Source organism: Gavialis gangeticus, unplaced genomic scaffold, assembly GCF_001723915.1.
Source record: "Gavialis gangeticus isolate Ggan-Ray unplaced genomic scaffold, GavGan_comp1, whole genome shotgun sequence".
NCBI lineage: Eukaryota > Metazoa > Chordata > Crocodylia > Gavialidae > Gavialis > Gavialis gangeticus.
The window spans coordinates 97787-115232 of record NW_017728993.1 but is presented as its reverse complement, the minus strand read 5'-3'; the positions used below and the strand labels follow the sequence as shown (position 1 = coordinate 115232).

General features: G+C 38.2%; 1 protein-coding gene across 1 annotated transcript in view; it reads left to right on the top strand.

Moving 5' to 3' along the window:
* LHX8 (LIM homeobox 8) overlaps positions 1-14520 on the top strand; it is a 20903-nt gene extending 6383 nt beyond the window's left edge. Inside the window, exons 3-8 of the mRNA XM_019528385.1 lie at positions 3342-3463; positions 5139-5359; positions 5657-5760; positions 11305-11400; positions 12472-12655; positions 13910-14520. Of these exons, the coding sequence (XP_019383930.1) occupies positions 3342-3463; positions 5139-5359; positions 5657-5760; positions 11305-11400; positions 12472-12655; positions 13910-13986 (804 nt within the window). The 3' untranslated portion in view covers positions 13987-14520. The remainder of the gene's footprint in view (positions 1-3341; positions 3464-5138; positions 5360-5656; positions 5761-11304; positions 11401-12471; positions 12656-13909) is intronic.
* The last annotated feature ends 2926 nt before the right edge of the window (positions 14521-17446 follow it).

The window sequence follows — 17446 nt, the reverse complement described above, 5'->3', positions numbered from 1 at the left end:
CACCAGCCGCTGTATTTATGCATGGTGTCATTTGCAGGTTTTGCTTGCACCACATCTACTAGGACACTTACATTACAGTGTTGATCCTTCTCCGAGCAGCTGGGTTATGGGGAATAATATACCCTCCTGCACTGTCCAGTGAGCTGCTCTGCTAAGAGGACTTCGTAGCTTATAAGTAACATGTGATAACATGGTCCAAGGTACCCACTGCCCCTGAACCAGTTTTAAGTTGATTTCTTCATGAAACAATCTGAATGCCTTGGTGTTTAAGTATATGTTCACCTGATAAAATATCATGTGATAACATTATAAAAAAAATTATCCTTTTTTGGTAGAGAATCAGTGGTCTCTACCAAGATATACTGGCATTGCCCACCATGGTGTGTTTTCAAAATGTTAGCTGAAATATTTTGAACAATGCTTTAAAATGTGAGGGCATAAATTCAAAGCAGGCTTAATGCATTACAAAGATGTAGGCTAATTGTGATTGAAAATGACTTTATGGAGGAAGCTTTATAGACAGGTAAGTTCTGTGCACTGTGCCTGCATTATGAATTAATTCTGTCAAATGAAATTTGCCTCATTCTTGATGCTTGGTCCCTGGAATTTGTTCCCCATCCACGCCAGAAAAAACGGGCAGCCCTGCTATTCTGTTTCACTGTCGTCTTTCTTGATCCTGCATGTGCTTCGCTTCAGATGAATGTGTATTTTTGCTACCAATGGTTCTATTAACGTGTAAAATTCAGCATAAATATTAGCAAGATCGGGGCCTTTGGCAGAAAGCTGAATTATTAGTTACCTTGAGAGAGTCCTAAAGAGTCTCTTCAAGATTTCAAAAATACGGCCTTAGAAACATTTTGGGTTAAAAAATCAGATTGTAAACTCTCAGGGAACAGGCAGTTTCTGCTTCCTGCTCTGTGAGCTACCGACTACTCTGGTACTTAACAGGTTGCCGCTAATAAACATTTTTAGCGTAATGCATCATTCTAAAGGCAAAATAGGTTTTCTGAAGTGATCTTTTTACTACAGAAATAAGTCATTCTTGTTGGGGGAGTATGTGAATTGACAGTACTCCTCTGTCATTACTTGGCTCCTTTTCCATCTCCAGCATTTAAAACAAATCTTGATCTCTGAAAACCAGGGTCTCTCTTAAAATGAATTCAAGGTTTCTTTCCTTTTGCCTTCTGGCTTAGAGCATTTAGAGTCTGCTTGGACCAGATTTTCCACCTCTTCTCTGCAAGCATGAGGCAGGAAACTTACCTTTCGCTAAAAATGAAAGTCATTTGACTCCATAAGATGTCTGTCATGTGTATATATACTAGGAGTCATGATAAATTGTGCAAGTCTTCAACATTGATAACTTTTCTCCTGCTCTTTAATTCAAAAAGTATTGTGAATGAAGGTACAGGAATGGGTAGCATAAAGGCTACACAATTCATTTCTTAGTTTTAAATTAAGGGGAGGGGAAGTAAATGGAAAATTAACTTTGCTGCCTCTAATAGATCATAGAAGAACTGGGAATTATTCTGATCCTACAGACTTCTTGTGACATGCTGGACAAATCATTTGATGCTCCCAGCCTCCTGTTTCCTATAGCTGAAACATAAGGAAAATGCTTTTTTTTCAGTGAAGCCTAGATGGTTTTAATGAGTTATACTCAAATTTATCTCCTCCCTACCTACAGTGATTGCTGGCATCATTTCCAGTGTTCACTAAGTGATTAAGTAGGACAACCTATAGAGGACTGTAAATAGAATGGTAACATTTTTTATAATGGTAGGTTAAGAATAATAAAATATCAGCAGTGATCTGTTTAGGGGCTGTTGCCAGCATTTTAAGCATAATGTTGATTACATTTGTTCTGAGGAATTTCATGCAATATGGGGTTTAGCAATGGTGGCTTGTTCTCAATGTTGCTAACACTGGTAAAGCAAAAACAGCATTAGCAAAGGTGGAAAGTAATTAGCAAATGTTAGAGCAGTCTGCTTTTGAGACTTGGTTCAACCAAGATGCTTTTGTCCTCTCTCTAATGGTTTGCTCACTTTCACTGCTACTTGAGAGGTTCAGTTGCTGACAACTTTTATTAACAGGATAGTTTCCTACCATGGAAACTTTTCTGAGATGTGGATTAGTATGAAATTGGGATGTACTAGTAAACCTGTCAGTTTAGACTGTCATTTAAAAAAGCATCAAAAGCAGCTACTACTATAACAATATATTTAAGAATACCAGACTCTGTATACAACTGTTAATATATTAGGCTGCAGTGTTTTACCTTGAAAGCAGCCTTTCTATGGATAAATAATTAATCTCTGACACAATTAACAAATACATGGCTGTTCTGGCAACATTTTGCAGCTCTTCCCCCTTTTCTTTTCTTTTCCCTTAAAGGGTACATTACTTGCTTCTCAAAATTCTGCTGTTTCATTGCATAAGTGGGCAGGCATTAATCATCTTATTGTTTGGCGTACGGGAGATTAGAATTTGATTCCAAATAAAAAAAAATTCAAAACTCGCTTTTTATTTAGTTGGCATTTGTTTCTTTTGCTAAAACATGGGATTAAGCTTCATTTTTAGTTGGAGTTGTTAATGTTCAAATGTTGACTCTCAAGCATATAAGCTTATCTGAGGCACTCTGCATTTGCAAGCGAGGGATGGGAAATATGCACTGCCCTTTTATCAAATAATAGTAATTGAAAATAGTAACAAGGTATGCAGTTTGTTGTTAAAATGTGTGGATCTTGCATCGGAAACTATTGAAACTGACTGAAAAGTGTGGGGGGGGAGCTTTAAATCGCAAACTACTTTGAAAAACCAGCGTTTTATAAGAGTTGAAAACTCATTTAGTAAAGTTAGGGTGTAATGCATGGCTTGTTTTATTTGCCAAAGAGATTTTTGCCCTTAGCACATAAATCTCAAAACAACTTGCAAATCAGTTAAGTTTCCCAATTTTTGGTAGGCATGTACTGTGGGTGTGGTGGTGCTGGTTTTTGCAGATAACTTTTTCTGGTACCCTATCTGAAAGCACCTTCTGCTCTGCTACTCTACTGGTGTGAGAGCAGAATTAGACACAAGGAGACTGAAAAAAGTTCTGTTGCTTCCCATTACCATATCTTAATTGCAAATAAGTGATTGTACCAAAGACTTCTATTAACTTATAGAACATCATGCAGAATTAAAACACTTCAAAACATGAGGATGTGTGTTGCATTAAAGAAATCTAGTTTTTTTGCAATAATTTTATGATGCATGCGGTCTCTATTGTGGGTATGGCAAAACTTGGGTTTTGGAACTTAAAAATACTTCTAGGTATGTACTACCACACGTATTTTTTATTGCAGGTAAATGATCTGTGCTGGCACGTACGCTGTCTCTCATGCAGTGTTTGCAGAACTTCTCTAGGAAGGCATACCAGCTGCTACATCAAAGATAAAGACATCTTCTGCAAACTTGATTATTTCAGGTATATCACCCACAAGTTTTAAAAATGACTAGCCAATGTGACACTTTCTATTAGGCTGTAAGTAAAAGTTACACTAGATGGTCCTTCACCTTCTAGATTTATTTTCAGTAACTCCCAAATAACTGAGCCATAATTTTCTTGAAAAGAAATTGGGGAAATACCAGAGAATTCATTTAAATATAATTACACAACTTTTGATTTGGTTGGTGGAGGGGAGGGATATTTGCACAATGCATCATGATTTCAGAATATTACTGAATGGATCTTTCAGTTATGAGACCCAATAGGGAATTAAACCCTCGGCTCGCTTCAACAATGCAATGCAAGACCGTTGTAATAACAGACCTTAAAGTCCTCACATGGGAATAGTCTCCTTTAAATAGTTCTAGTTCAAGTCTACAAAGTAAAGCTGCAGAATTCCATTCCAAGCCAGACTGAATGTGACTGCTTATAACACAAGACTTAAGGTATCACCTCAAAGTATTACAAAACCTGATCTGCTTGTTAAGTCTCTCCACAAAACCTGTAAACAGAACATTCTAATTATTATACATCTGTGTACGTACCATTACTTTTGGAACGGTCAGCACACAATTAGAATAAGATCTTTATATGAAAGAGAATCTGTTAACCATTACTGGCATCAAAAGGAGCCATGGGGCTTCTGAAACGGACCAATAAAAGGTGAAGTTATGCCCCCCCCAATCCAAAATTGGTGGGAATCTTGCCAGTGTGAGATGTCACGGTCAGGATTTCACCCCAAACACTAAAGTGGTAGGGGAGATTCAACACTGGTAACTAAACTGACCGCGATCAGTTATCAGGGTACTAATACCAAAATAAATTAGATTAAGTTAAGTTTTGCTCTTGGTGGGTGAATGTTTTTTAAGTCAAGGGAACGACAGGTATTCAGCCCTTTTGGAAGAATGAGCTATGTACTCGGGTACCTTAAGCTGAATTCAGAATCGTAAATTTACATTCAAGATGTTCCAGAATGTATGCTTGTATGTCATGGAAGTATCCTAGTCACCGTGTTGTTCTTGAAACTATAGTCACATTTTCCCAGCATTGTAAACATACCTGGGTATTTAAATTTCTCTTAAAGAAAAGAAAGTAGTACAGCAACTATATGTTTTTGTTTTTCTTTCTCCTGGCTATTTCCTGAAGTCTAGTTTCTCTCCCTCTGGAAGCTCTCTGCTTTAATCTTTGGTTAGTTGTTAAAGAAATCGGTAGCTCAAACTCTTGTATTTAACTCTACAAGCTACTTTGTCAACATGAAATAATGTTTGAATAATTGGAAGGTCATGGAACACAGGGTCAATAGCACAAGGAGACAGCTGACAATCCATTAGAAAAAGAGCTTTAGAAAGTGAGGGTGGGGACTGGATATCTGTGAATTCACTTCAGTAATTGGATGACTAATACCTTCCTGAAGACAGAAGGCAAAATTTAAACCTTTAAATGAGCAGTGGTCTGTTCTTAAAACCACCAGGTGCAAATTCTTAACTGTTTCTGTAAATGTAAATGTGACAGTCCTCTGACTATGAATATGATCAGTACACTTTGAATTCCAACTACTTTTCTCTGTCAGCTTGCCACTAATTTTCCCAGAGTGACAGTTTAGTCTAAAATGACTTGGTCCTGTGATTTACCCTTTTGTTTACCCCTGTTGCAGACGGTATGGAACCCGTTGCTCACGCTGTGGCAGACACATCCATTCTACTGACTGGGTCCGAAGGGCTAAGGGAAATGTATATCACTTGGCGTGCTTTGCCTGCTTCTCCTGCAAAAGACAGCTTTCCACTGGGGAGGAGTTTGCTTTGGTTGAAGAGAAAGTCCTTTGTAGAATACACTATGACTGTATGTTGGACAACCTAAAAAGAGAAGTTGAAAATGGTAATATTCTCTTTTGGTATTAAATATTATTTGCTATTGTTGCTTTATTTCTGCTTCCTTGAGAGCAGTTCTCTAGCTTTAAGGCTAGAGCTGTATGTATGTGAACTAGATGTTGCTCACATGATTTGATGCATTTGCTTTTATTCTTGTACATTCAACTTGCTTTCTATACTTCTGAAGAAAACAAAGCCAACCTTATTCAGATAGATAAATAATGTCAAAGACAATTTCAGAATACTGTGACTTACTAACTAATATTAGCTTGAATTATTAACAGACTGTTTTAAAACTTTTCAGGGAATGGGATTAATGTGGAAGGAGCATTATTAACAGAACAAGATGTTAATCATCCAAAACCAGCAAAAAGAGCTCGGACCAGCTTCACAGCAGATCAACTCCAGGTAGAGGCAGCACTGTAACCATTTGAAACTAACTGTTAAAACTAGATACATATAAACATTGTTGTGTATGCCGTAAATTACATAATTATCAAGACAGCATGTTTCTGCAATATTTTGTTAGCTTTAGCAATTTAATATGGAGTAGTTGGTTGGTCCTCAAGCTTTTTATTTCCCTTGGGGCAGCTGGTATATGCTGCAAGATGGAAACCAAAATGTTGATCTGTTTTGGCTGCTTGATTAAATAAATTTCATCAGATGTTTACGTCACTACTGTAATTGCATGTAAAGACAAAGAATTTTCAGAACTATGTAATATGAAGAGAGATGCTATGGAAATCTGTTACATGTGGCTCCTTAGGACACTAGTTGGTTGGAGTTTTGGATTTCATTAGAACACCACAATCAGCTCTTTAATGACAATCAAGGTTGTGTGTCTTCAGAATTGGGAAGTATTATGTTCACATCAGCATAAACAGGAACCCCCAGGTTGACTCCAATCAAATGACCTTCCTTATTTTATCCAGGAGGGTGCAGAAGAGGGGCATAATTGTACAGTTTTCTGCTAAAGGTTGATTATGTCCTTGGAGAAGGAAAGGCAAAAGTCTTCCTGGTATGCTTATGTGCAACCAAGATTACTGTTCTCTAGATTATGTAAATGGCAATAAGGAAAGCTATCCAGTGAATATTCCTTGCCCCTCACCTCCTGTCTTGAATGACTGACTTTTTTTCTGAACTGTTCAAATCTTGTTTCTATCCATTGAAATTATGTTAGCCACTGCAATTGAGTGTAGCATTGACTTAATTTTCAGAACATTAGCTTGAATATTCAAGCTTCCTGTTTTTAGGAACTACCTCCTGCAGGTTTGGGTTGAGTGGGGTAGATATAAATTCATTTTTGTAGCGTTTAAAGTGCCAGCACCAAGAGGCTCACTGCCACTGTTTGCATTTTGTGTTTCAAGGCATAGCGCTAAAGTATTTTTTTTTCTCATGTCCCTCTTCACCAGCTCAGTCACTGGATATGTTTCTTCCTGCAAGCAAGAACTCATGTGAGGCGTTATGCATGTTTTGGGATGTTGAATTGAAACTCTTGTGAGGTCAGGTCTGTTCTAAAGGGAGTTGGCTGGCTGAACCTGCTCTGTCACTCAGGGCTTCCTTCCATATCAGGATTTGTCTCCTTCCATATCAGGATTTGTCTTATTCTAGATTTCTAGCTTTGGACCAGGTCTCTCTTCTGATGAAGTCACCCAAGCATCACTGTCTTTTCTGAAAATAAACCATTTTCTATCAAATTATTTTAGAACTTTACAGAGAATCTTGGTTTATCTTTCAGAGACTGAAATGTATGACCAGTTTTAGCTTCACCACCAAACAGCTTCAGACCATGTATTTAAAGACTCCAAGTCTTATAGGCTAGGCAGAGGTGGGCCTAATTTTAATTATTTCTACATTTAATTCTTTCTATATGTCCCCATTTTATATAGTGTAACTGTTTTCTTCAGTCTTTCATTCTTGATCAATACTGGATATTTAAGGTCCTGTACTTTCCCCAAGACAAAATGGTAGTTCTGGCTGTCTCTTAGGAAAGAGATTTTATTCTCCCAGACCTTGATGATATAGGTAGAATAATGAGCACATGCCCTGGTGAGAGGGTAGCATTCTTGTTAATTAGTGTGTGATACTTGGGTCAACAAGACCACCTTTTTGCAGGATCTAATTCTAAAACTGAATGTCCAGTTCAGTTCCTAGCTGGAACTCAGCTGTTACAGTCTAATGTATTCCCCTTGGGGTTAGGGCAGGATGCCCTCAATTTATATAACTTGGCAGTGTTACAGATAAGCTTTCATTCACATGTGACTAACTTTTGGTTCCTCTGTCAACACATCTTGAACTCTGTTTGGATGGCATATTCTTATTCCTTAGCAATAAAACAGAACATTCGCTAGGTGACCGACCTCTTGGGCAGTAATAAAGATGGACAGAATAATGAAAGAAACTGGGCACTTAATGTATTACATGGCTGGCTATTGGAGAGTGCTCTCAGTTGGGGGTCAGAATCTCCATTGCCACTTTAGCCACTGAAGGAGAAGGCATAGATGCAGAGCTAAACAGTGGACCAGTATATTAGCAATAATCTGGAGGAGACATCAAAGAGGAAATTGGGATGAAGATTAAAGAGACTGGGGCCTAAGAGTCTCTGCTAAAAATGGACAATAGTTTCATCTCCTTAAGCCTCTTGTATTGCAGCAAACCCCAGACCTTATAGACTGACAAACCCATTGTCTCCTATTAAATACCTGTGGATTATTTGAATTAACCCTTGTCTTGGAACAATGACAGTTAATTTGACTTAATTGCCATTTAAACCTCCTGTGTAAACAGAGCTGGGACAGACCTGTTTAGATGTGAATGGTATCCCAGGCTGATTTAGCCTTGCATCAAACCAGTTGTCTGTTTTTTTTAGCCCAAGTTGTGGAGAGACTCCAGTCCAAAGCAGCTGCTGAACCAGAACCAGATTCAACCAAGGGAATAGGCATGTAGCAATTAGAATTTCTGTTGATTTTCCACAGATGAAAACTTAACTCCTATCTTATCCAACTTTAATTAATGATATCTTAGTTTTACAGGATGACTGAAAAAAAAAAATCTTTTCCAGGGCCTGTTAAATTTAGAACTGAATAATTTTTGCTATAGATTCAATCTTGTATCTTTTTGCCTTTCACTTGGGTGGGCAGAAGCTTCTAGGGAACTACAGTTTAAATGTAGTATTGCCCTACAGATTGCATATTTATCTAGGAGTTCTTGGCCTCTGGAGTTAATGCAACTTTCTTAAATCATCTTCCTTTCCACATGGAACCTTGTGATCTGGGACTCGATTTGTTCTACATTATAGTTGCCTGTCTCTAGCCTTTCCTCTCAATTCATGAAGCTTCTGTTTGCACCCTTGAAATAATGTGGGCAGAACCTATCCTATCTAAATTTAACTCCAGCTCATATCTGTCTTTGGGGCATTCACAGCTGCTATCATCATGCTTCATTGTGATCTTTGATTTGAAACCACATTAAAGCAGCATATAGAGACAAGTTTGGGTAGTTCCATCTGCTTGTTCAAAATAATTTAAGTACCTCTCTGGGAACAGGAGTAATGCATCTCTCCCAGAAATATGAGCAACTACTACCTGCACATGTTAAATACCTTTTATATTACTTGCAAACTGACATGGGGAAACTTCTTTAGAGAATGATTTATGGAAGGCTAAGATTTTTCTATTTGATAACCAAAACATCTGCTCTTTAGTTGTATCCACAAATACATATCTGCTTTGGAATTCAAAGAGGCTTTCAAATTCTCAAAGGGCAGGAAATCAGTGAGAACTAAGGTGACAGTCTCAGCCTAGGCATCCCACCCTGTCATGTCTTGTTTTGGTAATATGGAAATCAGTTCCTCCTTTAACTTTTTATGGACATTTGGCATAAGCTGAATACAAATTTAATGCTCAGGAAATCTGAATAGGTTCATCCAGCTACCAAGTTACTCTTATGTAAAAGCAGCTAATGCACACCTCATAGTGCTCTATATTCAAAGCACTGTACAAACTTTGACTCCACAAGAGCTTTATTTTTTTTCATGTTTCCATCTGCTGGTAGGAGGACTTATACCCACTATATGGGCTGGCATATTGGGACTTGGAGAAACTCGATTAACAAGTAAGAGACTAATTTTTCCCATATGAAAATTATAGCAACAGAATGGGCTTCCAGTTGAGAGAAAGCAGTTGATGTAAAACATCAGTATAGTAAATGGGCTAAATCAACTTTTGTAAATGAAATGAAACTTATTGCATTAGCCTATGAAACAGCTGAAGAAAAAGTGTGGGAGTGACAACAATTCCTGAAAAGTTATGGTAAAACTAATTTTGAAGAAATTATAGCTCTTAAGGAGGAGCAAATGGAGTGGACAGCTAGTTGCATCCAAAGCAGTGGACCAGAGAAGAGGTCAGGCAGTATTCATGGGTTATACAGTGCAGTAAAAGAGGTGGTTCTCTTTAAAGAATGTCCTGAATCTCAAAAGTAAAAAACCCCAAAAGTTCTGCATGAGCATCTTGTAGAAACAAAACCAACAAACCCCCCCCCCGAGAACTGGACAGCTGGAAGAAGACAAACGCCACTAGTCTGGACTGTTTCCAACTAGAGTTGTACCATTTTACATCTTAGAAACAGAAGTGGGTCTTGTGGCAGTACCATGCCCTCCAACACACTTACAAACGGTTGCATAGGGAGTGAGACTGCAGTAGGGTAGAGGCTTTATTCATTTCCAGCTAGGTGAAGTGGAACCCATGGAAAGGGGAGGACAGAATGAATATCAAGATGGAGGAGTCCAAAAACAGTCACTACTTGAACAAAAGAATGCCCAAGCTTTTCAATGTACAGGGATTATAAATACAAGAGGAAATGTATATTGTGCATGACTGGGGTAGTTAGTGCTCTGTGAGATGCTCCAGTTTGGTTCACACTAAAACAAAATTTACAAACCTGCAAATGGCTGAAGGATAGATTGCTTCACTTCGTCCCCAAAACACAGAAATAAGAGAATCTAAAATTATATTGGCACAGAATTTGCAGGCCACAAAAGTAAAACTATTACAGACCTTAAGTAAGAAATATTCTTTCAGGCTGTAATAATGTCTTTCGTCTGATGGGACCCCAAGTAGTCTGCAAACTATAGCTTGCTGCTATGTATGAGTTATTTACCAGCAATTGAAACATAGTCCATTTCTGGGATAGAATGCTGCTACTTCTTAATGATATGCAGCCATGCTAACACAGCAGCATAGGGAACAAAGTAAAAATTCAAGTTTTTTAGTTCAAGATGCTGAAGGGATTGATCTGACTTTGATTATAATACAGATTAAATTGATATCCGCATCTACAAAATGGCCATTCATTTTACAATAAATAAGTTTCCATAAAAAGTATTGCACTGTGGAGTCCTTAACATCATGTTAATCTTAAGCAGTGGCAGGAACAGTTTATAGCCTGCATGTCATTCAGAGATGGATTAAAGGTAAATGTGGCAAACTCAGGGCCTCAAAATTACATGCATATTTCAGGGCAGCTGGAAAAGGATTAAGTGGGGATCCTCTTTAGAATACAGACTGAGATTGATTGACTGGTCTCTTTGAACCTGTCAAACTGAAAGTTCATTCCTTGCCCCTATTGTGTATTAAGTGGTCTGCAGCTATAGACACTTTCTTAATCAACCATATTTGGATTAGTCTGCAATGAATTCTCTTCCATAATCCCTCTCTAGTGAAATCATAACTGAATTTCTTTTCCCTCAGTGACTAATACAAAACAGAATAAAGCTAAGTTTCTGAATGTGGCCACTTTATCAGAGTAAGAGACAATATCAGAAGATAATTTTTTTCCCCTTTTTAATGATGTACTGGGACAGCATGTTTGAAGAACTAATTGAGACAAGCATTATCCTCTGAAATTGACCAAGGAGCTTTATGAACACTTCAATTAAAAATCTTATCTTTTCAGGTTATGCAAGCACAGTTTGCTCAGGACAACAATCCAGATGCACAGACCCTACAAAAACTGGCAGAAAGAACAGGCTTGAGCAGGCGTGTGATACAGGTGACTGTACTAAATTGCTTACTTAATTCTAGGTCTGTGACTTCCGTAACAGCTCACCATAACTTTTAATTTTCTTACTGGATGTAAATTTTTCTTTTGGAAAAAGATCTATACAGTGGGTTAAGTGCAACTCCCAAGTCAAACTTCCTGAGTCGGGGAAAGAATTAGAACATTCATATTTGTTAGACCAGGGAGGGAGGATACAATATTTGAGTACCTAAAAGTGTTACCTTTTAAAAATATATCTTCACTGTATGCCCTATGCATCAAAACTTATGAAAAAAAGAAAATCAGGAAATTGCTGCTTTTTAAGCAGGGTCTAATCACATTTATCTACTTTCCAAAATTGTGCACCATATTCGCACTGTAAAAATATTAACATTGTGGCTATTTGTTAACTTGTTTAGAGCTATCTTAATCCACAAATCCATCCAAAACTCTAGCTCAAACACAGAATCAAAATTTTGGCTGGAAGCCCTTCGCATTCAACATGATTACTATTATCCTACCCTGACTTTCTCTTATCTTATCCGTAGCCTAAAAGTTTGACAGACTATGTCTGTAAATTGAAGCCCCTGGCTAATGGGACCACATTTCAAAGGATGGAGGCCAGTCTGTTACAGATTACAAGAAATAAAACTGGAATCAGAGGATATTTTGACCTTCCTTTCAACAATTTTGGGGCACAGCAGTAGAGCATTTGAGGTATCTTGCTACAGATCCAGAGTTGAGAGAGGGAGAGTCTCACTCTGGACTTTCACTGAAAGCTGTCCCCAGTCAACCCAGCTGTAAATGGATACCACAGTCATTCAGGCTGCAAAATCAAAGGTGACAGGATGTGACTCTTACCACTTCAGTCCCTTGTGCACCACTAGTAACAGAATTTGGTATGCCTCAACTATCTAGCTCACCATAGCATGTATGCTTTGGCCTATTTTTGACTGTTCCATTTAAGAACCTATATACTCTGACACTAAACTTAGCTTAAATTTAAAGCTAAGGGTTTTATCATATTGACATGTCAAAATAAATGCAGTGAATCAACATGATGTAACTCTTCCCCCTTTGCAGGTGTGGTTTCAAAACTGTAGAGCACGTCATAAGAAACATGTTAGTCCTAATCACTCATCTACTGCTCCTGTCACAGCAGTTCAACCATCTAGGCTGTCTCCACCAATGTTAGAAGAAATGGCATACTCTGCATATGTACCCCAAGATGGGACTATGTTAACTGCTCTACATAGTTATATGGATGGTAGGTACAATAACTTACTGTAACTCTTTGTAAATCTGAGACTAAGATGAGGGAGGCTTTATGAGCTGCAGCAAGAATACTTACCAGCTGATGAATAGTAAATACATTTATTTAATTTCTTATTCCCAGTATTCATTGTATGGAACTTCTTAGTACTTTAGCTGCTATCTACACTTCATTTAAGAGGTGAGTGTCTTAGTATCTTTGCTGTAAAGCATAGCTACAAACTTGGTTAGTATGAATGTACTTTCTCCATACTATGGATGCTAGAGATAAGAAATTGTATATTTTAACACTTGTTGCTGTTCATTGTAGAAATGTAATTCTTGCTAACTTTTAAAGGTAACTGTAAAAGAAAACAGTTTGCAATTTTTTTTTATCCCCTAAAGTCAGGGTTTTTAGATGTACTGTTCTTTTGAGACTTGTATACCAAGCATTGAAGGGATTAGTAGAAATTGGTGAAAGATCTAGCAATTTCCTGTAGACCAGGGTTCTTTCCACAGTCATACTGGACAGTCTACTTACTGCATAGTTGTTTCATAACCAGATATATCTAATATTTAGTTCTGGTTCATAATACAGACTAGAAACTAGCTGCGTTTTGCAACCATGTTGAAGCCTACATTACAGGTTTGAACTGTGTTTGTAACTAGGTTAGAGAATAACTGTTGTCCTGGGCAGCTGGAGTCTCCTGATAGTGGGGGGGGGGGGCACCAGCAGCTGATCACTGATGGGGAGGAAGGGCAGTCCCCCAGCAGCAGATTGCTGGCAGCACTTCTATTGGCACGCCCACAATTTCAGGGGGGACACTGGCAGTCACCCCCCACTCCCCAGCCAGCAAGGGCCAATCTCAGGGGGGGCACGTGCCCCCCCATGCATTACCTATGACTGTTGTAATTGGGTTCCTTGATACAACTGTATCTGTAGTTGCAGACAGGGTCCCAGTTAGCTTTCTTCCAAAACTGCAGAATAATGTGCCTGAATGGGGTATAGATGGAGCTGGCACTAATTTATTGTGCTCCAGAATGAAGGGTTAGACATGACTAACACTGTGCTTCGAAGTGGCTAAACTCCTTTTTTTTAACTGTACTAGACGAGATCTTGCTAAGACCAGTGAAAATATTGCACCTTGCTGGTCTGGTCCAAATACTACAGTGCTGTATGGGGTGGTGTGAATTTTTTTTGGTTTGTTTTTGTTTGCAAATACTTTTTACTTCCAACAAGGTTGACCAGTAAATCTTTCTATTTTTGTAGCTCATTCACCTACAGCTCTTGGACTCCAGCCCTTGCTACCCCATTCAATGACACAACTGCCAATAAGTCACACCTAATTCCTTTCTTTCAGGGATATAAGCTATTGAGGATGTAATCTCAAGAGTCATTTATTGTGTATTAAAATATCATTGAAAAGAGATTAATGTTAATTTTTTAATTTAACATCCAAAGCGTTTTCAAGCCCATGCCCAGATATGTAAGTATAGTTGGCCTGCAAGACACTTTTATGGATTCTGCATAAATAACTATTATGTTGTTTACAAGACTTATTGAAAACACCTTTTTTGTATTGTCTGGAAGTAGTCCACTCTAGTTATGTGTTTGTTAATTTATTTGTCATCAAAAAGAGCACTTTGCCTAACAGAAAGGACTGACAATTGTGCAAAATGTTTACAACTCTTTGTGAAATTGTAGCTTATCATTTGTTTGTACCTGTAAGTTATTGTTATAAAAAGTACTACCTGTATTTGAGTTATATACAGCCTATACTTTAAAGCTTATGTCTGAGTTGGCTAAAATAAATTTCAGTTGCAAATATTTTCAAAATGGAACTGAATAAACTTTCTGCTGTAGCATGCTAAGCAAACACATTCGAGTTTTATGGCTGAGGTCTGTTCACATAATTAACAATATTAAGCTCATCTAAAATTATGCATCAATCAGATAGTCCTGGAACAAGGTGATACAATCCAGTAACTTTCAAAATAAATGTATTTACAAAAGTATTCTTAAATATTTCAACTATACACCACAAGAGGAAGCTATATTGTATACCAACCTCAGACCCGGACAAAGGTGTGGGCAAACCAAGTGGCTGCCCAGGGCCCGGACAGAAAGGGGGAATGAAAATGGTACTTTTTTTTTCCCCCGTCATCCAATTCATTATTCTCTCGTAAAGAGGGGACACAGATACTAAAAGTTTGCTTAGGGCTACCAGGAGTCTAGGTACGTCATTGACCTACCTTGCATGAGCACAGTGCAACCCTATATGTTTGTGTGCGCACATGCACAGCTCGGGGATGGAATAGTGAGCAAACTGGGGAAGACTGATAATTGTGCTGCCTCCCCAACTTCCATTGAATTTAATAACTGAAGTCAGCAAGTAGGAACTTTTTATTTAAATAATCAGTTTTGATCTTGTTTCTCGGTTGGTGGGTTTCTTTCAATCTTCTTTCTAAAAAGTTTGATATTTATTTTTTTTAAGTATGAGGATGACAAGTATTTCTATACATGTTTAACCAAGTATGAATGCTTGACACTTCTGATTTTTCACCACCTATATTTGGTGAACAACATTTTTCTTATTACTAGATCAATGTTTTACTTTTTCAGCTACACTAAATGGAAATTGAAATTCAGTTAGAGTGCACAAGTAGTACCTAGCAGATTACCATTAAATGCAAAACATTTGAAGGGTTTCCTTAAACAAGGAACAAAAATTAGTGCCATCACTGGTTTTTAAGCTTTTAGAACCATCTTCGTACCTACCCATTTATTTGCATAACAAAGAAGAAAACAAAGCTCTCCAATTGCTTCCCCCCCCCACACTCCTAGTTGGCTTTATACCTTTGAATGTATTCATTTTTTGAAGTGTGTTAGTTTTGAATAAAACTGAAATTAAGAAAATATATTCAAAAGAATTTTTTTACACTTGCAGATAACTTTTGCCAGTAATACTCTTATCTTCAGTGGTTTTCATTTTTTGGCCAAAAGCTATAGTTAACATGCTGTTCTTGGGTGGGTTTTTCTGAGTGAAATAAGGAACTGCATGACCTGCATAACTAGGTTTGAAACAGCCCCCTGTTAGCTTTCAGAAATCAGTATCTTGCTGAAGTCATAAAAAAATAGGGCTGGAAGGAACCACAGGGGATCACCTAATCCACCTCCCTTCTCATGGCAGGATTATATTTATCCCATCTCTGTCTAACCTATTCTTAAAACTATAGAAACAACTTTGTCATACAACTACAAGACACCTTGCCCCAAAACACCAATAAACACTTGAAAGGGAAAGAGATTCAGAAGCTTGCACTCAGTGGGCTACAGGAAAGAGAAGAAGGGGGAAATAGGCTTTTTGCTGCTGTTTTTGTTAAGTCAGCCTCCTCTGCACGAGAGTTAGCAATGTGGTGGAACAGCTACTGCCTCCTACAGGTCCTGCCTTGTACATACAGAAGCTACACAGTGCTCTTCTAGTCTCTCCCAAACTTCTCCAGCTGGCTGCACCCTTCCACCACAGGGGTGCTCAGGTAGTTTCTCAAGGAGCAGTGTTCACACTTTACTGTCTGGGCCATGAGGTAACCCTAAAGCTCTGAGAACTTGGTCTCCTCTCCAAGAGAAGGTCTGAGCTTTTGCTGACGCTAGTATTTGCGGACACCTTTTGCTGGTGGAAGAGCTCTTTCTCAGTTTCCTGAGACTTTTAAGGGGAGTAGATGTGGGAGAACCAGACAGTGAAAAAAAACATAACCTTTCTATGGGACGAAACTACAGAGCAAAGGCAGAGAGGCAACATGGAAACACTAGTGGCTTGAGAGATGTCACAGAATAAACCACAAACATTTAAATGGCAACTTTACCGTCATCACTGATGCAGTTGCATGAGGCAATACAGCACTCTACTTATGTGAGCTACCCCTTCGAAGGCATAAATATAGGCACAGTCTCAGCCATGCTCTGTTGCAGCCAATTCCATTGTTAATCTCTCCCTTTCCTTAGAGATGTCCGAAAAAAATCGGTGTCCCGTATGCCAGGTACCACGGTGTCTATTTTTCAATTGTGGAGTTTCAGAGAAAATGAAGAAAACATTTAAGACGAACTTTCAGTGCTGAATCCTTTGACAGCCAGTCCTAGCTGTCTGCTATTCTAAGCATCTCTTTGTAACTAGTACAGTTAATAGCTACATGGACTGTATTCCTGCTGCAGAATACATACAATTTCAAGCTTTGAGAATAGAATACGTGTCTAGTTATAAAAGTGCTACAAAGTTTTGGATTTTTTTTTTTGTAGAAATGAAAGTTGATGTAGGTGTGTGTATTCTTGGGAAGGTGGCCTAAATACAAGCAGGTAGGAGTGGTGTCCATTGGAAGCTTCAAAATATGGTCTTCAGAGAGATCGATCCATTCTCCTAATTTTTCTTTCTATTCTAAATCAGGCTTAGCTGGGCATAATAGAAGCCATATAAATGGGTTATCTAATGCTGATGCTAATGCTCATGTTTGCTATCAATTTTAATGTTACAATGTTTGTTTAAAGATGTGCAGGCGTTTTATGAATAGTCGATATTTCAGTATTCTGTTTCAGCATCTAGGAGCTGAGCTTCACTCTGTATCACTGAATTGAATAGGAGTTTGCAATTCATAGCTCTAGGAGGATAAGGCTGAACATGTTCAAGTGTCTTCTAGTGATCAGACAGATGAAGAGAGAAGTACTTGTTCTGCACGTCTTTCAATCTTCATATCATTTACAAGTTAGGTTTTTGCTAGGTGGGAAAGGTTTACATTACTTGGCTGCTGTGGTGGG